This window comes from Prionailurus viverrinus, chromosome A1, assembly GCF_022837055.1.
Source record: "Prionailurus viverrinus isolate Anna chromosome A1, UM_Priviv_1.0, whole genome shotgun sequence".
Classification (NCBI taxonomy): Eukaryota; Metazoa; Chordata; class Mammalia; order Carnivora; family Felidae; genus Prionailurus; species Prionailurus viverrinus.
Window position 1 is genome coordinate 51,990,157 of NC_062561.1, and position 23,105 is coordinate 52,013,261.

Sequence of the window (23,105 nt, forward strand, 5' to 3'; positions counted from 1 at the left end):
CACCCAGTGACCCAAATTCAAGGCTGTTCCATCCCCTCCCCACACCCAACCACACCTGCCTTCTGTATTTGATCTCTTCTTTCCAAGATGATAGAGGCATGAGGTTAAAAATTGAGCACTTTCCATGTGTTGGGCATTAATTAGACACTCTACATATGTCATCTAATTTGACCTTCAAAGCAGCCGTATTTCACCTCATTTGATAGATGAGGGAGCAGAACTACAACACACCATAAGTAACAATCAGTAAATAGCATCCTTTAAATGCACATCGTTCTAACTTCACTAAGACCTTCAGCCTCTCAGCTATTAGTGATGTGAACAGCTGCTGATCTCTGTGAAGAAAATGCCGTGGCTGATTACATTGGTGGTTAGTGTTAGGATGGGTTCCCAGAAGCAGCGCTCAAGAATTTTGGTGCCTGTGACTTATTGAGGGTAGGCTCTCAGGAGAAAGGAGAAAGGAGGAAGAAGAGGTGGAGGAAGGGGCTGAGCAAGCATATGCTCTCTGTTAGTCTAGCTTCAGCCTGATCCCATAGTGAGCTTTGAAGCACAAATCACCTGCAGAATTGGCTCTACCTTGAGGCAAGAGACCCACATTTTACCCTTGGTAATTCAGCACTGCAGGTTGTAGTGTGTGGGGAGTGTGTGTAACCAGGCAGCCCCACTAGTTAAAGGCAATTCTCTAGAGCAGGTGTAGTCATGAGCCCATAGTGCCAATCACAAACTTATTTTTTGTGAGAGAGAGAGAATGAGGTGGGGAGGGGCAGAGAGATGGAGACTCAGAATCCAAAGCAGGCTCCAGGCTCTGAGCTGTCAGCACACAGCCCCACGTGGGGCTCAAACTCACAAACCACGAGATCATGACCTGAGCCAAAGTCGGACACTCAACTGACCGAAGCACCCAGGCATGCCTAATCATCACAAGCTTATGATGGCAAGTTTCACTAGCCCATTTTACAGGGAGACTATGTGGTTCTGTTACATAACTTTGATGTGATAAAGCTGGCCTATGACTTGCTTTTGACTTGAGATCTGATGTGCCTCCAACATTTCATACACTGTATGGTTGGATGGATTCTGCAAAAAACATAATATACCTCGTAGGGGGACCAGGCATCCACATCCTCATTTGCCCAGGACTTTTTCTGTTTTAAAACTGAAAATGTCACATTTCAGGAAAGCCCAGGGCCAACATAACCATTAAGCAGAAAAAAGCAGTGCCTACGGCCTAGTATACATTTAGAAGCCTACAAAAAGGTTCTAATTTTAATTCTTTATAACAACAGAAGAAAAATAAATATAATAATAATAATAATATATAATAATGAAGCCAACCTGGATTATTTTTCACTTTTGTACTAACAGTTGTAAAATATAATTTTTAACGGTGTGGGCATGTGCGTGCGTGTGTATGTGTGTGTGTGAGGGAAGAGGCTGATGAAAGCAAAAGTGTCTAGGACTCACAAAGTCATAATTCAACCCTGTTACTCACTTTGGCTTCCCCAGGGGTCACTTCCTTTCTTAGGGCACTGTACATATTGTGCTGTGAATTCCATGTCACTATCTCCCTATTGACCTGAGCAAACATTTCTTTCACTCATCTTTTTGTCTCCAGCTCCTGGCTTAGTGCCAAGCATACTATAGGCATTCGATGCGTATTTATTGATTGAATAAATGAGTTAATTGATGGCCTCATTCAGCCAATTGCTTGTTATACAATATAGGGGACACTAACTGCTCTTGGCCTCAATTTCGTTTTTTTTTTTAGTTTATTTATTTCTTTTGAGAGAGAGAGGATGGGGGGCAGAGAGAGAGGGAGAGAGAGAGAGAGAGAGAGAGAGAACCCCAAGCAGGCTCTGCACTGTCAGCCAGAGTTTGACATGGGGCTAGATCTCATGAACTGTGGGATCACAAACCGCCAAGACCAAGAGTTGGATGCTTAACTGACTGAGCCACCTAGGTGCCCCTTGGCCTTAATTTTTACATCTGTAAAATAAATACGTTGGAATCAACGAACTCTCTGGTTCTTAGGGAGCACTTTATGTCATGTATTTGTTGTACCAGATCATGTGACTTTCTTAATGTCATTGAAAAATGTGTTTTATTAGCAATGAAAGAGTCACTTGTAGATTCTTAGAGTCATTGTCGTGTATCTCCCTCTCTCTATTTTTCTTTTAGATCCTTCCTGGAAGGCAGCATGTCAAATTTTACCTTGAGAAAAATGTCTCCCACAGGAAATGATAATGTAGATAATATTTTCCTTACTCAGAAAACTTAAGTATATGAGAAAAACAAGTCATAGCTCCTAATTCTTTTATATAGATATTGAATGTTTAGAAGCAACAATCTAACTTAATTAGCATTGCCAAGTTAGACTTCAGGAAAATGTAAGGGTGCTATAGCTTTTACTCATATAATTGCAATTCAAAGATTTTGTAAAAAATCAATACAAATGTTCTTTTGTGTGGGGGACATTCTGGGCTTCTGACTCCCCTGAGATTAAATAATTCAGTTACTTATAATCAAAAGCACCAGACCTGCTTGACTTTTAGTTAGTAGGTACTTTAAAAAATCTTGTGTGTACTTCTGAAGCATATTTCTTTTTAAATAAAATGGCCAACCCATCAAACCCTGGCTTGGTTTATCTCAAGCCCATGGTTCTGTATTCCTGGGTGCCTCACGAGGCCTCCTGAATGCCACACTGTCAGTTTCAGTTGGCACCTAAGCAATTTTATATGTTATCTTTGATGATGAGATGTGGGATTTGTTCTTTCTTGCCAGCACATCCTACTTTGAAACAGTACTGGCCTTGTCAGTCAAGAAGATTGATGCTGGCCAATCAGATGTGCCTCTCGAGACATCGAGGTTAACAAACTCACTCTCAGCCCCATGCAATTACACTGCCCAGTTTCTTATTTTTTTCTGTTGACAGATATGAAGAGTACCACGCAGGGGACCACACTGAGGCAACAGGGTTTCCATGAGTTGAACAAAAGAAGGAATTTCTTGCAGGATAACAGCTGGATCAAAAACCGTCCTGAAGAAGAAAAGTAAGAGGGTGTGGAGAGGGTGGGTATGTGGACAATTAGGGAGAGCCATTCTCTAGTTGGGAAGCTAGCGGCCATCTGGAAAGCAAGCACGTTCCTTAAAACACTGTTACATGACCTAATATATCAGCTTTCAGATTTTCAAGACTATCTCTACCATTTTTATTATCCACATACCAAAGAGGATGTGAGTCATCAGGGAGAAAAAGCAGAGTTTCATTGTTAGAACTGAATAGACATTTGTGTTTATTTGATAAACAGAAAAGAACATGACTTTCCAGTTTCCCAAAAGATAATATTCAATCCATGGTAGGGAGATTCCAGATGCATGTTAATTATGTCAGTTGAAACAAATAATAGTATGATTCCTAATTTGCAAATTTAATAATAATTTATCTAAAATTTTGATATGTGCAAACGAAGTCAATGCATTCTCAATTCATTTTAGTCCCAATGGTCATATATATCTAGGTACTCAGTGGGTGGTAAATGTAATATTACTTTGTAAGGGAAAACATTGGCCACCAAGAAAGTTTTGTCTCTTTTGAGCATTGCTTCTACTAGCTATATGTTATAGACCTAAAAACTACAACTGTAGGCATATCACCTCATTGCCAACATAGACATTTGTCCAGCCCAGATATATTTATTACAAATTATATGACACATATACATATATTTTTTGTTTCCCTCTTATGTGTCATACTTGATACTAGGTACATACTTTACATATGAAGTACCACAAAATCTTGGGGCACCTGGGTGGCTCAGTCAGTTAAGCATCCAACTCTTGATTTTGGCTCAGGTCATGATCTCACAGCCCTGGGATTGAGCCCAGCATCCGGTTCCACACTGAGCATGGAGCCTGTTTGAGATTCTCCTCTCTCTCTCTCTCTCTCTCTCTCTCTCTCTCTCTCTCTCTCTCTCTGTCTCTCTCTCTCTCCTACTTGCATGCTCTCTCTTTCTCTCAAATTAAAAAAATCTCACAAATCACACAAGGTAGTTATTGCATCCTATATTTTATGGAAGAAGGATATGAGGCCCAGAAAGTTTAAGTAACTTGTCAAATCCCCACAACTATGAAGTGATGGAATTGAGATTTTAACATGACCCATTGTCTTTCTGTTACACTGATGGTCCTCATTCAGAGGCAGTTGTGTCCCCAGGGGATGTTTGCAAAGGTCTGGAGACATTTTCAGTTATCAAAATTGGGGAGTGCTCCTGACATCTAGTGGGTAGAGGTCATGGATGCCACTACACATCCTACGATGCACAGGGCTCTCCCCACAACACAAAATTATCAAGCCTGTAGTGTCATGGTGCTAAAGTTGAGAAGCTCTGCGTTACAGGATATTTACTGTACGCTTTCTACTAAACTGCCCATATATAGTCATTTGCGGGACATACCTGTAACCATTGAATGAAGATGTCTATTAGTTTCTGTCATTAAATATTATTATTTTAAGGGAATATAGGTGTATTTAGAGACTCACACTGACTTTTGGAGTTAATATTCATGGACAACGATTATTTCCTTTAGTAACACATTTGCTACTTCTGTCAGAGCCTAATATGGCATTTCTGTCTTCCCTAATGGTAGAGTGATGTCAAACGTGAATCATAAATTCTGTGTTGCGAATATATGTACAGATGGGTGAAAACAGAGATGCCTAAGACAAATTGTAATTGGTAGGAATGACGGTTTTATGCCAGGCGTGCCTCCTTTATAAAGGCTCAGGGAAGCCGGCTTAGAGGACGTGCCAGCTGCTGAATGCAGGGGAAATTGGCTCTGATGCTTTGCCCACTCCTACTGGCCCACTTCTGGGCTGTGTGTTACGATTCTTCTTCAGGTAAGGATGTGTCTGGTGTCTGCTACTCTCTCATAAGCTTGAGAAAGGGATACCAAGAGAGATGAAACAATTCTCTTGGGATTTTTGAGGGTATACATTTGCTGGGATTGTTTCAACCTCACCGTTCATCTTTCTTTTTAATTATCCACCTCAGTTTCTTGTACAGCTTTATTACAAATTGTTCCAGAGTGTTGAGAAACATTAAGGGAGCAGACCCAGGAACAATGTGGTATTTCAGGTTTGGTTGGGTTGACATGAAAAAGGTTCAGGTACTTACGCTTTGGCTTTGGTTCAATGCCCAAAGCTCTTCTACATGTTTTGACATTTCCTAAAATTGCCTGTACTTTCAGGTCCACCGTACAAAGTAAGAAAGACATGGTTTGGGATTTTATGTATGAAGGTTTATGTATGTATGAAGGCTATGTATGAAGGGTTAAGCAGTAGGAAAAAGCAGAGGTTTGAAATAAAAAGATCTGGGTCCTAGACCCACATCTGTCACTTACTAACCTTTTAGTCTTAGGGAAACCACAAAATCTCTGATCAATTTCTTCTTCTGTGAAATGGATGTGACAGAGTCTTCCTTGCCTAATTCATAGGATTATTATTATTTTTTTAATGTTTTATTTATTTTTGAAGGAGAGAGAGAGACAGAGCATGAGCTAGGGAGGAACAGAGAGAGAGGGAGACACAGAATTCGAAGCAGGCTCCAGGCTCTAAGTTGTCAGCACAGAGCCCGATACGGGCTCGAACCCACGAAGTGTGAGATCATGACCTGAGCCGAAGTCGGACGCTTAGCCGACTGAGCCACCCAGGCGCCCCTCATAAGGTTATTTTAAGAACCAAAAAAAGCAAACTATGTATTCTCATGGTTCAAAGATGGTTTAAATCTCCTGTGAATGATCCACCTTCTTAGCCACAAATATTGGTACTTATTTTCCTACTTTTTGTCAAGGAAAACTATCAAGTCCATCCAATGAAAATGTCTGAGTATAAAGGACATAATTTAAAATATTTTTGTAGAAAGCTTTTGCCTTCCTGCAGAAAAGCACTCTTGTAATGCACACAAGGTAGATATGTACATGTTCCCACACTCTGATAAAAAAAAAATGCTCATCCCATTATTGAATCATATGGAAACCTGATGGGATATATCAGAATAATGATTATTTGTACTGACAAACTTGTTTCTTTTCATCATGCACTTTCAAAGGGAGACTAATAAAAATAAATGCATAGTTGTGTTCTTATGCCTGAAATAAAATGAATTCATCTTGCCCTAAATTGTGAGCTCCTTCCCCCATCTCCCTTATTTACCAAATACTGTGGGAACTTTGCATGTGACTTAATTTTGTTCTTTCTCTGCAGAGATGAAAATTATGGTAGGGTGGTGCTCAGTCGACATAACTCCCATGATGCCTTGGACAGGTGGGTGTTTCAGACAAGTTACATCATTAGAAGAAACACAAAGACTATAGTTTTGAGAGAAGACTTGTTCAAAACAAACTGAATATTTGTGGCTTGCCTCAGGCTTTCCCTGGCATCCTGGAAGACTCTGTGATATCATCAGGAGTTTCCATAAGGCAAAGTCTGTGCTTCTGCAGCTCTATGCTTCCAGAACCACAGTTTGGAGGTGTAGAATAACCAATCCCCTGAGGTAGCCCACTTGATGGGGAAAGGAAAGGACCCTCTTGATGGGAAAATGGTTCACAGAAATGTGACCGGATAAGAGATCTCTGAACCTTAGGAAAAGGAACCCCTAAAATACAGAAATAACAGTCCTAGAATCCACCTGCTTTATGAGCAGTACCTTCTTTTTAGAAACTTCTAGGCTTGTGGAAAACCATTAAATGATACCGAATTTAAAAAGACTGACAGACATATTGTAGAAAGAATCAGGCAAAACTCGTAATCACAATAATGTAACTGATCTAAGATTGATCACATAAACAGATAATATTCTTGTTAAAACACATTTATGCTCACACACATACAAACAACCACACCCATCAAAAGAACCCAAGTATCAGACACAAGTTTTATCTGGTCCAGTAGACCGTGACTGTGTGCCACCAAGACATACTTAGTAAAAGAGTGTGATTGTTTTTCATGGCGTGGACTTTAAAAAGTTAAGTAGACACCTTGGGGTTCCTGGGTGGCTCAGTCAGTTAGGCCTCTGATTCTTGATTTTGGCTCAGGTCATAACTTCACAGTTCATGGGATGGAGCTCTGAGTGGGGATCCTCACTGACAGCACAGAGCCTGTTTGGGATTCTCTCTCTCTCCCTCTCTTTCTACCCCTCCCCCACTCATTCTCTTTCTCTCTCTCTCTCAAATAGATACACTTAAAAAACAGAAAAAAGTTATGTAGACACCTTGAATATTTTATAAATTTTTATTCATGAATGTTTCTTTTTTTTTAATTTTTTTTAACGTTTATTTATTTTTGAGACAGGGAGAGACAGAGCATGAACAGGGGAGGGTCAGAGAGAGAGGGAGACACAGAATCCGAAGCAGGCTCCAGGCTCTGAACTGTTAGCACAGAGCCCGATACGGGGCTAGAACTCACAGACCGCGAGATCATGGCCTGAGCTGAAGTCGGCCGCTTAACTGACTGAGCCACCCAGGCGCCCCTATTCATGAATGTTTCCAAACCTTTTAAACCTGTTCATAATTTTGACCTGTTCTGAGGGTACCGAGCTTAGAATCTTCTTAGAATCTGTTGGGTGTTCTGGTTCCCAGCCTTAGTTCATCTGATTGATCATTCTGTGACTACTTCTGCCCTCTCCTTGGTCTTCATGACTTTGAAGATTTCAGCCTGGTTTCCTCTTGGCTCTCATTTCACCAAACAAAAGGAATCTGATTATTTCAGTCCAGCCACCAGTGGCAATTGTTCCCTCCATTTTATTTGTCTTTCTCTGGAATTATTAAGAACAAATATACTTGTTTTGGAGTATGGCAGTGAAAAGTAGTCTTCATATTCTTAGTGTGTTTTAGAACAAGAGTTTAATGCTTTATGTGCTTATTTATATTTTAAACTATACTGGTTTCCTGAGCCCTTCCTATTGGTGGACAACATTCTGTCTAAAGCAGCACATTGAACTTATATCTTCAGTAACAAAAATGTGCGAGACCATGATGTTTTCCTGTTGACTCATAACTAGTGTCTCAAAACATGTTCTTAGAAGGGAAGTGCAGGTTATTTTTCTCCTTGTGCTTGCTCAGATAGATGCCCACTTGGCCCTTTTCTGCCATTTCACAGAGGCTGTACCCACTTTAGGTACTGAACACCATTTGGAACATCTACCATATGCTTGACATAGTATCAGGTGCTGGGAATACAGAGATGCATAAGACACCACCCTTGGCCTTAGGGTTCTGGAAACATATGGATCCATAGACTACAATACTAAAATCTACCATGGAAGTGCTATTGGGGAAGTGTGTGACAGTGCCATGGGAATAGAGAAGAGAGAGCCCAAGTCTGTTTGAATTAATCATAGATGCCACCCAGAAAAAGGTCTTTGGTGTCAGCACATTGCTGTTCAAAGAATGAGGAGGGGTTTCCGAGTAGGGAAGGGCAGCTGGTGGGCATGAGAAGTGCTTCCAGCAGAAGTGGCAGCATGTGAAAAAGCTTCCTGTGAGCAGACTGATAATAAAGGAAAGGGAAGATAAACAATATATTCTCCTTACCTTAGATAACAGCTTCACAGTATGCACAAACTAAGAAATTTTGCCATGTACTTCTGCCAGATTGTTTAAACCAGTCAAATAAGCCTGGTAGCAAAAATACCTGCAGAGAGGTCAGTTGTCAATCAGGCACTGGCCTGAGGACTGGGAACAAAACAAAGTCCCTGCTTCCATAGAACCCACATCTTAGCTGAAGATGGAGGACGGGAGAGACTGAAAATAAATAAACACAATACAACGTGTTTGTATTGCCATAAGTGCTAGGAAGAATAAAGTCAGCTAATGAGACACAAAGGAGGCTGTTTGAGAAGGGGCTGTTTCACAGAAGGGGACCAGATGGCCCCGCAGTGCCCCTTTGCATTCATGCATTAAACACAATGGTGGAGTATACTGTGATTTCACTCTGAGGTTGCTTTAAAACTCAGGGAGTTGCAGGCGCCTGGGTGGCTCAGTGGGTTAAGTGTCTGACTTGGCTCAGGTTGTGATCTTGTGGTCCGTGAGTTTGAGCTCTGCGTCAGGCTCTCTGCTGACAGCTCAGAGCCTGGAATCTGCTTCGGATTCTGTGTCTCCCTCTCTCTCTCTGCCCCTCCCCAGCTTGCACCCTGTCTCTCTCTCTCTCTCAAAAATAAATAAAAACGTTAAAAAAATAAAAGGCAATTGCATTTGTCTTTACTTTTCTCTTTCATCAACAGACACTGTTCCCTCTGCTTCTGTTTGAAAATGTTCACATCTGTTTATCCTCTGAAGCCCTGCTCAATCTGCACCCTATCCATAAGGCCCTCTCTGATTCTTTTACCGAGAAATAAACTGTCTCACCTTAGAACTTCCTTGCACTTTACCTGAACATTTTTTATGACACAAGCCATTTTGTTCTTTTGTATGTACACATCTAACTTGTCTCTGCGAGGGTAGGGTCTGTAGTTTTTATTCTTGATTTCCTCATGGTCACCAACACGGTGCATAGTATATTATGTACCTTAAAAATTTTGTCTAATAAAAGTACACGATATCAAGTTAAAAATTAAATTTTAAGTGCATATACTGTTTTAGTACGTTTTCTGATTCAGTATCTTTGATCTGTCAGCTTCAAATGATACTTTGAAATGCAAACACAGTGAATCATGGCATAATTCCCCAAAGAGCTTGCTTTTTCTGTATCACAGAGCTATATAAGGCATTAAACAGCTTGTTTTTGCTGCAGTCTGATCAAGATATTCCCATTTGCTTTGATGATCTTGATTCCTATTTTGAAGCTCCTATCCTCTCTTCCCTTTTCGTCTTCTTTCCTCTTCCCTTTGTTCTGCTTACCTGTCTTCCTCAACTTTCTTTGCTTTCTGTCTCTCTTCTCCCTACTTCTCCTTGTCTCCCTTTATTCACCTCTCCTCCTTACATCTATCCTTCCTCTCTTCTCCCACTTGCTTTTCATTTTTTTCCAACTTTTCCTGTTTCCTTCTTTTCCTTTCTTCCCTCTCCCTTCACTCAGCAAGTTCTTTTTCAACCCTGTCCACGGTGCTGAAGTTTAAATAAAGCTATTTGTATTTAGCCTGTTGACCTGGTGTAGGGTGCTACTAAAATTCTGCAAACAAAACATAGCTGATTTTAAGTCTATTTGTTTAAGTCCTATGATGTAAAAGTCAACAGTATTGACAAGAGTACATATTAGTTATTAACTATTTTGCATATCATGTTGTTTGTTTTGCCTATCCTTATCTCTAATTTAAATATGTTACATTGAAGTTAGAAATAATTGGACCTAGAGAAGAATTTATTTATTAGCATGGGGAGTTGGGTTTGCCATAATTTATTCCATCCAAATCAAAACCTTGGAAGATTTAGATACTCTGAAGCTGTCTTTCCTTGGTAACACGTACATCTCCTACTTGAATAGGCCAAAATTTTACCAAAGGCATGATAGGTTATAAACTTTTTGGTAATTTATTTGATCTTCTGTAACTATTTTTTGCTACAGGAAAGCAAATGAGAGAGATGAGCCAAAAGCTACAATTAGTCGGTACAGATCTGATGACACTTTAGACAGGTAAGATGTTTTTTTAATCATGTAAGCAGAATGCATAATGTGTATTAAATCCCCTTTTTTTGTCAAGCATGCAGTATTTAAATCTTTGCAAAAGTAAGTTTTGAACAAGATATTTTATATCCAGGGACAGAAGGGCTATTCAGATCGAATTACCTTCTTCAAAATTCACAAAATCTTGACTCAATATTCTGTTTTCCTAAAATCTTGCTAATATTAGATTGATAAAAACAATTCTGAAGAAACTGGTTTGGGTATAAGTAGGGTGGACATTCCATGGAAACTGTTTGGTTTAAAATGGAGAATCTAGTTATTTTTGTGTATATGAGTAGTCAGTTCTCGTTCTGACTTTTGGTCTTTCCATCCCCCTGGTGGAAAAACAGCAGTTTCTGTTTTTATGGAGAGACTGTAAATTATAATAATACAATCATTTTTATCCTCTCTAGTATAAAGCCATTAGCTCTTTACAAGGTGAAACTATTTTTGTGGTGGCAGTAGAGTCCCCATATGGCTTATAGAAGGGTCCATTGTGTTGTGCCTGTTGTTAGTTCCTTCCTACACAGAGGGAAAGGGCTCATTTCTATGGAGAAAATTGAGCAATGTCTATTTATATTGAAGTGTAAATGCTACAATTCACACTTTTATTTTATATTTGGTAGTGATGCTTAATAAGCATATAAAGAGTAAAGTTAACATCTTTAGTTGGAGTCTAGACAATGGACACCTGAGACCATTGACAGTTGAGGTCATTCTCTGTAGCTAAAGATATGCTGTCATTGTAGACAAAAATGCCACCTGCTGTATCTTAAGCAGATGTGCTGTAATTTATGGTATCTTATAGATTCTATACTTAGTATTTGCCAGTATTAATTCATGTAGGAAATGTATATACTTCTGCACTATTCATAGGTTTTCAAACCAGTTTCTCTAATAGAGGCTAATCCACACTGGTGTTCCTAAGAAGTTAATTTCTCTCTTGTAATTAATAGCCTCAACAAAAATGAGTGTGTAGAGTATTTGTGCAAGATCTCATCTCCATGGCACTGAGTGGAAAGAGGGGCCAAAATAACTGTCCATTCATGGTGGCCTTGAGGGCTGTCCTGTTGCACCATTAATTGAAGATGGAAACCCTATTTCTAGGAATGAATCTGGAAGTGAGATAATTATGCCTCAAGAAAGGGCAATAGGTGGGAGGCTTTGTAAGCTGTGTATTTGAAGGTCTATATTAGGCCAGTCAAGACAGAGCCTAATTCATTCATTAGCAATGAATTAGACTAGACCTTACAGACTAATCAGTTGAGTTGTTCTCAGCCTCAGCTGCAATTTAGAATCACTGAGAGAGCTTTGAAACTTTACTGATAACTTGGTCCCACCACCCCTCACCCCCAAAACTCTGATTTAATTAGTCTGAGGTGAGAGTCGGGCATTTTTAAAGCTTATGAAGTGATCCTAATGTGCAACCAAAATTCAGAACCACTAATCTAGCCCAAAAGTCCTTCATTTTATAGACTAGAAAATGAGGCCAGAGATTACCCGATTTATTTACCCAGAAGTTTAGTGGCATGTTTGGTCAGCTCATTCCCCAGGCAGTCCTGAGTTCCAGTAGTATGCTACATCCTCTAAGTGTGGAAATATATGTGATGGAGAGAACTCAGGAATCAGTACAGAAAGGCAAGTCCTATTAGCAGGAGTCAGATTTTCATAATGCTGGCCACTCTAAATGTAAGATATGAAATAATTTTAGGAGGAGGATGACCAACCAACATCTGGTATACATGTGCGTATGCATTTCAAGAACGCATTTATTTTATTTGTTATTTAATTTTAATTTTTAAAAATATTTTGTTTTCAAGTAATCTATATACCCATCGTGGGGCTCAAATCCACAACCCTGAGATCAAGTCACATGCTCCAAATAATGCATTTATTTTAAATGAATAGAAGAAAAGCACTTTGGAGTTGTATTTTTAAAAATATATATGTAGGTTAAAGTATGAGGTGTTCTAAAGAAACATAAGTAAATAACTACGTATGTAGCGTACAATATGGCTCAAATCCTAAAGGTGGTTTGACTAATTTGAAAAACCTAGGTTGGGGTGACCTCTAGTGTTCTCTTGTGGAAATGTAACTTTTCCTTTGGGTCTTTCCATCATGCTGCTATTTAGCATATTTGGGTATTTACTGTTTCTAAGATTGACGCTCCTCAAAACAACCTATTCCATACACAAGTTGGAAAAAACTTAATTTTCAAGAGAAATACAAAGTAAAGTTTCTTCCTAATAAGAAACTGACATATGTATTGGAATGGTGGTTTACAGTTCCCTCCACTATTACTCATAGACTGATCCCCCTAGTGGCATAGAAGAGATCCTGGAGGTGAAGAACAGTAAGTGAAGGAAGACATGTTGACCCAACAGATGAGTGTTGAAACTATCACACTACAAAATTAGATGTAGGACATTGGGCTCTACTGGGACGATTTTGGAGACAAACCACTTCCTAGTTGGTTGACCAAGAAAAAGTCACCCACTTTCTCTGAGACTCCATTTCTTCATCTATAAAATGAAAATAATTACACCTCCCTTGTGAGGATGTTTTAAAGAGTAGAGACTAACATGTATACAGTAAGCAGCAAAGAGTAGGTAGCTATTTTTATTATTACATGCACTATTGCCTACATAGATTTACACCGTAGCATTTTGAGTAACTTCATTTAATTTTAACATCAGACTTTGCTTTTATTTAAACATGGAGAATGTTTGATATTAAGGATCTGTTTACTTTAGATAAATTGTTGTTTTCCATGTACCAGAGTAGCAATTTCCCAAGATTACTTTTGTCTCATGTTAGGGTCTCATAGATAGCTATAAAGTCTGAGTAGAGTTTCCAAGGAACATTTAATTCTTTTTAATTTTATTTTATTTTTAAAGTTTATTTACTTATTTTTGAGAGAGCGTGTGTGAGAGTGGGGGAGGGACAGAGAGGGAGAGAGGGAGAGAGAGAATCTCACGAAGGCTCCACATTGTCAGCACTGAGCCTCATGTGGGGCTCAATCTTATGAACCGTGAGGTCATGACCTGAGCCAAAATTAATAGCTGGATGCTTAACTGACTGAGCCATCTAGGCACCCCTCCAAGGAACATTTAAGATTTAAGATTTACAGTCATCTGACATCTTACTTATGGTACCCATAGTGGTTTATTGCAGAGCCCTTTAAATAGAAACATCCCAGAGGCTCAGTAGCAGTTAGTGAAAGGTATATATTCATAGTCCTTTGCCTGACAATCACCTTAGATATGAGTTTTTTTATACATGGATTCTAGGAGCCTGTACAAGTTAAAGCCTATATTGTGAACAGTCTGTTGAGAATATGGAGCTCTGGAAGATTTCAACCTTCCTTCCTTTTTGCATTCAAGAGCTATCAATTTGTGGCATTATGCACTATAAACAAAACCTTGTTTGGAGTTAAATCATAGCATTTTAATGTATTAGAGTTATTTACCCCATATTTTAGTTACACATATCAAGATGACATCATGAGTTGAAATCATTTTAAATTTATGACAGTTAAATCATATTTTCTCCCACATTAGTTATTTTTTAGAATGAGGCAAAGTTAGTGCCCATCTTTCCAAGAGTAGCTTATATAAAGCCATGTACTGAAGTTGGCAGTAAAATTAAAAGTTTAGAGAAAGTTATAGTAGATCCATAATGTCGGATCAACAGAAAAGTTTTGCTGACCTTTTGTTTTCCTGAACCTAATTTTTCTACATCCTAGTTTTGTGCAAGCCTGCAGAATGCTCCCCAGGATAGCTCCGTGTCTCAGGAAGAAACTTCCTATTCTATCTGACGTGAGAGAAGAAAGGGAAGGAGGGTCTGCAGTATGGGATTCCTGATTTGTCTTTTCTGACACAAGGGACAGACACATCTAGGAGACCTGAGATTTAATGGCCAGTAGGGGCTATTAACTCAATGTGTTAGTTACAGTAAACTAATTCACCAGGGTAGAGTGACTCTTTTAACAAGTTCCCTCTATTGCCCCCAAATCTATTGTGGTTTAACACAACAGAAGATTACTGTTCATTCTCTTCAGAGTCCAGTGTGATAGGCTAGAAGCATAGGGGATGTCTCAGCTCCATGAAGTCAACTCAGAGACCTAAGTTCTTTTCATGTTTTGATGCTTCCATCTTCAACACAGGGCAACCAAAAACTATAGTGGAAGAGGAAGAAAGAGCATAGATGATTACACAAGAGGTTTTAGGATGGGTCTGAAAGTGCAAACAACATTTCTGCCCACATTCTTTAGTCTAGAACTCAATCACATGGCCCCAACTAATATCAATGAAGAATGGGAAATGTGGTCTTCCTGTGTGCTCAGTAGGAAACGAAAATGAGTTTGGCAAACATATAGCATTGTCTATGCCACAAAATATTTAGAAAAATACTTGTCTTCCATTGATGTGTTTTACAGACTTGGGAAGTACTGTCATTGGCTGGATGTACATTTGACAACACAGGGTTTAGGGGCATTGACCCCTGTGCAATCGAAAATCCACATATAACTTTTGACTCCCAAAACTTAACTACTATACCCTACTCTTGACCAGAAGCCTTTCTGATAACATAAACAGTTGATTAACACATATTTTGTGTGTTATATTTATCCTATACTGAATTACTACAATAAAGTAAGCTAGACACAAGAAAATGTTATTAAAGAAATCATAAGGAAGAGAAAATACATTTACAATACTGTACTGTATTTATCAAAAAATTCTGCATATAAGTGGACCCACGCCATTCAAATCCGTGTGGTTCAAGGGTCAACTGTATTATTAAACAATAAAGAATATAAAATAGTGAGTTAAATGCTCAGTGAATCAGAGAGGCTAGTAGAAAAACATAAATTTAAAAAATTCCAAGCTGTATCAAAATAGCTTCATAAATAGATTTTGGTTTAAGTAGTTTTTGTTTAATTGCAAAATATTCTAAAATGTAACACCTGAAAACAAATCTCTTTACTAGTGAAAGGTTATATTGTGAAGTTATTCTTTCATGAAAGAGGTCTGAAAGGACTTTAATGATCTGAATGTTCATCCAAACTTTTGTCTTGTTTCTTTATAAAGGATCTCAGACAGAAATGATGCCACTAACACATATAAGGCCAATACCTTGGATAACCGACTAACCAATAGGTACCAGTATCTATTGACTTTGGGAAAGACCCAAGTACAATAGTTTTCTAAGCATTACTTATTTACTTACAATTCTTCTGTCCTACTTGATATCTTTCTGTAAATTCTTATCCTCCATTTTTTAAACACAAAAATTCTGGAGTGAAAACCATTGTTCCTCCTCATGGTTAGAGAAATAGAAAATCTTTGTTGCCTTGCTTAAAAATCAAGAGAGCCCTTTGCTTCAGGTCATTGTTCTTATGACATTCATGTTTTTGTTTTAAGTCATCCTGGTGACAAGAGTGTGAAATACATGTAAATGCCAATTTTACATTCTTATTGCTAAAGAAAATCCCTGAACTCCACAAATAAAAGCATTGGGCTTAAACGATACTGAATTTTCTGATATAAAAAGATTTCCTTTAGAATCTAGCATAAGGCAAAAAGATCACCTTATCAAATTTTTCAAATACTGATGCTTTCTTTTTCTTTCTCTCAAATAATGTCTAACTTTAAATAACAATTCTAAATTCATGGACAGTTGCAAATTGATGCAAGTACTTATTCTTTGTGGCTGCTCAAATTTTTGCCCCCCCTTTCTTTCTTTTTTTTTTTTTTTTTACCAGAAACACGTCCACGTTTCGATCACCAGAAGCAGCAAAGACGTATGTACTGACTGAAGTTACATTTTAAGAATAAAGTGTATTTCTTTGTATGTGTTCAAGATAAACCAGGTATACCCTGCTCAGGCCAAAGTTTCAACTATAACAAAACCACCCTCCTGTTGCTTATTCAGAGTTTAGGTAGAAAGAAGGAAATGGTCCATGAAGCTTTAAATATTTACTATTTGGACTTTAACACTTAAGTTCCAGTTAGTTAACATACATGTAATGCTGGTTTCAGGTGTAAAATTTTGTGATTCATCACTTAATATACAATACCCAGTGCTCATTACAACAAGTGCCCTCCTTAATTCCCATTGTATATTTTATTGTTTATTTTTCCCCCACAGAACTTTATTTTTCCTTGTTTTTGTGACCACTATCACTTGTCTTTCAAAACACCCATCATGTTACAATTCATCTGAGTCATGAAATCATAGGTTTGCTAGTAATCTGTTTAGATGAAGTACATTCTCTCTGGAACGTACTAGTGGTGATTATAAACAGCCAAACTAGGTGGATTTTTGAAAACAGAGTTGGTTTTTAAATTTTTGTTTAAAATTAAGGAATTCTCACATTGGAGCACACCTGTCAGTAGTTGAAACAGGCCTGGGTCACTTCCATTTTTTTTTGAAGGTCTATGTACATTAATAAATGCTAAATAGAGATTTAAAATAGTGTGATTTTTAAATGTTTTCTTAAACAACCTAGTGCTTTAAAATGTTTTGTTAATGGTTATTTATTTTTGAGAGAGACAAAGAGACAGAGCATGAGCAGGGGAGGGGGAGGGGCAGAGAGAGAGGGAGACACAGAATCTGAAGCAGGCTCCAGGCTCTGAGCTGTCAGCACAGTGCCTGACATGGGTCGAACTCACAAACTGAGACCATGACCTGAGCCGAAGTCAGACACTTAACCGACTGAGCCACCCAGGTGCCCCAACAGCCTAGTGCTTTTAATGCAAAAAAATTGCAATATAATTCTGTTAGTCACAATATATACAATATGAAATATATATTATGAACCCAGAGCACATGAGAATTCGTTGGTCTGGATTTCAGACACACAATGTCATATAATGAATGACTTAATTCAGTTCATTCACTTCTAATTACTTAGATGAGGACCTGAGGATTCATAAAATGGGTAAACTAAGGAAGAACTTGTTTTCTGTCCTTCCTTTGTCATTGAAACATTTTGTGGTGGTTAGAGAGCAGGTGGAAATATGAGTAGATTATAAGACCTTTCAAAGGTGGGACCGCATAAAAAAGTTTCAAGAATGTGGTTTGTTGTGATTACACAGGCAAACTGGAGGTTCGTTCAGTGGAAACACCACCAACCCCCCGGCTCCTGCCTCTGCTACAACTCCTGTAAAGAAAAAGAGGTATGATGGGCTTGTTGTATCTGCCTCCTGTCGATATTCTGGAGAGGGCTGTATTTTATTAATTTCTGAACCAAATCATCTACCAAGATCTGCAGGCAGCATTCAGAAGTTGCTCTCTCATCATTGTTTCTTCCTCCCTTTTGAGGGATCCAATGCCTACTGGATTCTGATGTCCTCAAACTTTGTTCCTTTTCCCCCTAATTTCCTTTTCAAAGATGCAGTCTTTTCTCCAGCTCCCTTGGGGTCTTGAATACCTAGGTAATATTTTCAATGACAAAGCTCACCAAAGGGTAAGCTACCTCAGGTAGCACTTTTAGTAGAGCCCTGTGACAGGGGATGCCTTACCCTGAAATAATGGCTGTGGTGTGGACAAATGTTGCCATGCTCCTGCGTTCAGCCTGCATTGCTGCTGCCTCCTCTGCAGATTGCGTTGACCCTATTTCCAAGTAGAGTCAAAGGCCCTATCTCGAGACATCAATCTGTGTTTGTGTGTTTATTTCTTCCTTCTCTGAAATCCTCTGCCTGGCCTCCCACCTTCTGCTTGTGCTGACTTCGATTTATTTAGGTAGACCTGTGGTGGCAGAATATTCTTCATGAGACAGAGCATGACGGTGGAAGCAATTTTTGCTTGCTGAAGAGAACACAGTGCTAGTGAATCGTGATCCAATGGAAAACAAGTTCATGAACTTCAGTACTTCTAAAATGTTTTATTTTCTTAGCCTGCACCTAGGACCGTGTCTAGTGTAGGGTAGGTGTTCAATGTTTGTTGATAGACTGGATATTTGCCAAAAATGCTCCTGTAGCTGGAATTCTGATTGTGTCTGCAGAGTCTCAGAAAATGTGATCACCTTTCTCTTGGACCCAAATTTCACATCTCCTACCCACTGCAAGAATCTTTCCTCTGGCAGGTTAGACATAATTCAGGATCATTGAAGCCAGCAATAAGACTCTTATTTTTGTGATATACATTTGACTAGCTCTTGTGAGTAGCATTGAATACTTACATTGAGCTGAAATCTGCTTTGATTTATGCCCATTTTTTAAATCTTAGTTCAGTCCTGTAGTGCCTCAGAGAATAGACCTGCTTCAGAAATTTAAAGCCAGCTCTCCTTCTCTCCTTATCCCAGACTTTCCTTCTCTGGGCTTTCCTCTGATATGTCACTCTCCTCTGAATGTCTTTATTTTTGGTCCATATCTAAGTCTTTTTGACAGAGCCCTTAGCTATCTCTATCAGTTAAAATTACATCCTGGGAATGTGAAGACATCTTTCTAATTGGATATTCATGTGTTTATATTTATGCATATACACACATATATATTTATATACGTATATGTATATATAATTGAGGTTAATATTACTGTGACATTCACATATGTTTTCATTATTCTTTCAGAGTTTTTTATCATGTAGCTTTTTAAAAACCATATTTAGAGTAGATTGTTTTTTATTATAAATATTTCAGATATGCAGAAAAATAAAGAGAAAAAGAAGTATGTTGATGATAAACACTGATGAACCCACTAGCTAGATTTAACAAATATTATTTTCCAGATTCTTTTCATGTTTCTCTTTAAGAAATGTCCACATATTCGTGTCGGGAAAGCAGGGAAAGGAGCTTACTTGTGAGCAGAGAGCCTAGATTGTAGGCTAGTTACTTCCTATTGAGTTGATGAAATAATTTTCATTTTATTTCCAAGGCTTATAGAAAAGTCATCTCAATGCCTTTTAACTGTCAAATTATTTTCAGCCTTTCCTGGTAGACATGTGGGTGGGATCAGGTCTTTCAAGCACCATGTTTATCAACGATGTTGTTTCCTAACAGACAGTCCTGGTTTCCGCCACCTCCTCCTGGTTGCAGTGCCACTCCAAGCATGGGAGCAAGCAGAAGGTAAGGGAAAGGTGTCAGATGTAATTGCTGGGTAACTTGATGGAAGAATGTGTTGGAATTTGACAATGTATAATTGCAGAATCTTTGCAATAAATCGGAGGCTGTCTTGTGAACTCTGAGTGCTGAATAAGACGGTGCCCAGTGGGAGTGAGGTCAGGGTACCGGTGCGTCTGGTAGGAAATCTGCAAGGAGTATGTAGCTGTATTCGTTTGCTAAGGGCTGCTGTAACAAAGTCCTACAGACTGGGTGACTTAACAAAAATGTTTGTCACAGTTCCAGAGGTTAGAAGTCCAAGACCGAGATTTCGGCAAGGTTGGTTCCCACTGAGCACTGAGAGGGAGAATCTATTCTACACTCTCTCCCAGTTTCCGGTGGTTTTCAGGCACCCTTTGGCATTTCTGAGTTGGTATAAGCATCATCCAGATCTCTCCCTCCATCTTTAGATGGTGTTCTCCCTGAGGGCATGTCTGTCCACATTTCCCCTTCTGAAGAGAATACCAGTCATATAACATACGTGGCCCTTTCTACTCCATTATGACCTCCTCCTAACCTAACTAATTACATCTGCGTTGTCCCTATTTCCAAATAAAGTTGCATCTGAGGCACTGTGGGTTAGGGCTTCAACATATGAATTTTGGGGGCACACAATTCAACCCATACAAGCAGCAGAGGAGAGAACGGAGTCCAGCACCAGGCTGGGCTCCGCTATGGGCTCCCGGTGCACCACTGCCTCCAGGCTGTGATGAACCGGTATGACTGGGTGAGGATATGACTGGCAAGTTCTTCGTAAACTTTAAGGGATAAAAGGGTTGTTTATACTTCAATGTTTTGTCACTAGCAATAATTATAACTAAAATTATAGACCGTGTGGAGGGCACCTTGTTCTACAAAATCCATGCTAGGAATGTCAACAATCATTTAACTTATTGGGTGATTATTGTGTGCCAGATATTGTTCTAGGATCTGGGGGTATGTCAGTGCACAAAAATGGAGCCTACCATGACCTTCAAAGAAGCAGACACATGTGGAGAACTCCTACAGTCTATGCCATCTCTACCACACAAAGAAAAATAAGTCTCTGATTTGGTTTTGCTTTAGGGGATCCAAAATTGTTTTTTTATGTCATCAGCCCCTAGAATATCTCCACCAAACATTTCCATGTTCCAATGGGTCTTCCTTTTCCAATTCAACAATTGGAAACAAGAGTTTATTAAACAATGTGTTTGTTTAGTATTAGATTGCTTTATTTCCCAAAATTTTCATCTGCTGTGCAGAAAATATATTTGCATATATTTTATATTATTCATATATGCATAATTATTAAACATGTTGAACAATCACAACTTGGAATTACATCTACCTTATCTGTTAAAATATTTTCTTTTTAAGCCTCCTCATCTATAGGTGACTTCCAATTATATGAACTGCCAAGTATGGATTATGTTTCTAGTTTATAACCTTCTTTTCCCTCAGGCAGTTAGCTTTCTCTTTATGAGTGATACCTTTCATGGAGCTACCGAAGTGGGGGAAATATTAACTAGGAGTTTTGGTAGTTACTATTGTTTCCTGAGTATTTTAAGACCCATCCAATTTTGTATTAATAGATAATAACTGGTACTTAGAAATATTTATTATCTCTAAAAACTTATGTTCATCTTCTATGTATTATTCCAATATTAATGTAAATTATCATTACAATTAGAAACTGGTTATATAACTGTGTAAAAATACAGAAGGATTATTCATGAGTTACTATCTCATGCTTTCAATGCCCATTGAGCTTCTGGATCTCTGTTTGCATAGAACTGGTAGTGCTTGGCTATATGCCCTTACAATTTATGCATTGCTGGATGTAATTTACATGGAAGATAAAATGAGTCACAATGCTCCTATTTCTGGTTCCTGGATTAGGTCCATAGCACCAGAAATAAGGGAAAGAGAAGATTATTGGACTAGGTTGATCAATTTAGCTATCCATTCCTTTTTTTAGAGGCACAGATTATTACTATAATGGCTAAACTGAAAGATTTCTCTTTGAGGATCAGAGCTAATGTCATGCCAAGCTTTCAGGGGAAGGAGGGAATAATAACAATATAGCAATGCCTTTGATTTCTAAAATGCTTTTCTTTGGAAGAGCTCAGAGTAAGCTTCTGTTTCTCACCTTTAATGCCAGTGTATTCCTAGGGCTGAAAAAGAGCCTTTTTAGTGAAAGCTGAAAAATAGAAGCAATTATTAAATGATAAAAGAAGCAAAGGCTTAAAAAAGAAATCTTTGTCCCCAGAAGAACACAAAGAAAATGAAAATAGGTCAAAAATATAAAAATGGGGGACTATGGTTTTTAATACTAGCTAATAGCTCAGTGCTAACCTTATTTCCCTCATCCCTCACTTATACACTTGTCTCCTCCTCTCTTTTCCCTTTCTCATGTCTTCTGTAACAGAATTACCCCTTAATACTAACACTCTTACTCTCTTTTCTGTTCATTTTGTGAACCTTCATTTTTCCCATCACCAAATCTTTCCCAGAGATTTCATTTTCTCTCACACGACCGCCAGACTTCCCAGCCATTGTGGGAGTGAGTCCTTTTCTTCAACCTTTTCCCCCCTTGACCTCTCTGTGGCCTTTGACACCATGGATCATCCCCATTCCCCCAGTTGTTCCTTTCTTGACTTACAGAATATGGAAAAAATCAAACTTATTTGTGTTTAGATTAAAAATTTGTGTTGGGATTGTATTTGGATTAAAATCTATTACAGGTTTGATGTAAGCTGCCTTAAGAAGGGTGTCAAGCTTTTTTGTCAGCAGAAGAACCCATGATATCACACCTTTATCTATATTTATATGTATACATCTATCTATAGCTAAGACTATATAAGACTGTGTTTATGTCTATATCTATTTCTGTATCTACACCTATAACTATAGCTGCATGTAATTCTGTATCACTTAGCATGAGACTGGTGAGTTCAATTAGAGATTGAATGAGAGAATTTAATTTTATAAAATAACCATATATTATACCAAACAGAGAGAAAAAAAGCAATTTTTTCAAACAGGTATCATTTTATGTATGATATACATTAGTTTTATGGTGAGAGGTTAAGATCTGGGGATCAAACAGAATTTTGGAGTTAAGAGTTAAATATCTTTGAAAGCCTCTTGCCTTTTTTAAAAAAATAAGATTAAAGAGAGAAGCTATAATTCATGATAAGACATAGCATGTAAATTTTGGAACTTCAGTCAAAACTTTTCTAGCTGGTTTCTGAAGCAGCTCCTTGGTCATTGGGATGAAAATATTCTCTGACCTCCTCTACCTTCTTTTGTCAGAAGGGAAACAACCAGCATAGCATTTTGAATGACCAAGCTACATCAACAAGATTA

The 23,105-nt window shown here is 38.4% G+C and overlaps 1 protein-coding gene across 16 annotated transcripts in view; it reads left to right on the forward strand.

Annotated features, from left to right (window-relative positions):
• The window catches only part of SCEL (sciellin), a 220,493-nt gene that overhangs the window by 118,205 nt on the left and 79,183 nt on the right, over window positions 1-23,105 (forward strand). For 14 of the 16 annotated variants that reach the window (XR_007155355.1, XM_047873901.1, XM_047873898.1 and 11 more), the window contains 7 exons: window positions 2,933-3,050; window positions 6,263-6,322; window positions 10,553-10,621; window positions 15,745-15,813; window positions 16,419-16,457; window positions 17,755-17,835; window positions 19,659-19,724. Coding sequence is in view for 15 of the 16 variants with exons in the window: in XM_047873901.1 (XP_047729857.1) it covers window positions 2,935-3,050; window positions 6,263-6,322; window positions 10,553-10,621; window positions 15,745-15,813; window positions 16,419-16,457; window positions 17,755-17,835; window positions 19,659-19,724 (500 nt within the window). In the remaining variant the exon portion in view is untranslated. The remainder of the gene's footprint in view (window positions 1-2,932; window positions 3,051-6,262; window positions 6,323-10,552; window positions 10,622-15,744; window positions 15,814-16,418; window positions 16,458-17,754; window positions 17,836-19,658; window positions 19,725-23,105) is intronic. The other 2 variants (XM_047873910.1, XM_047873907.1) reach the window with 2 other exon arrangements.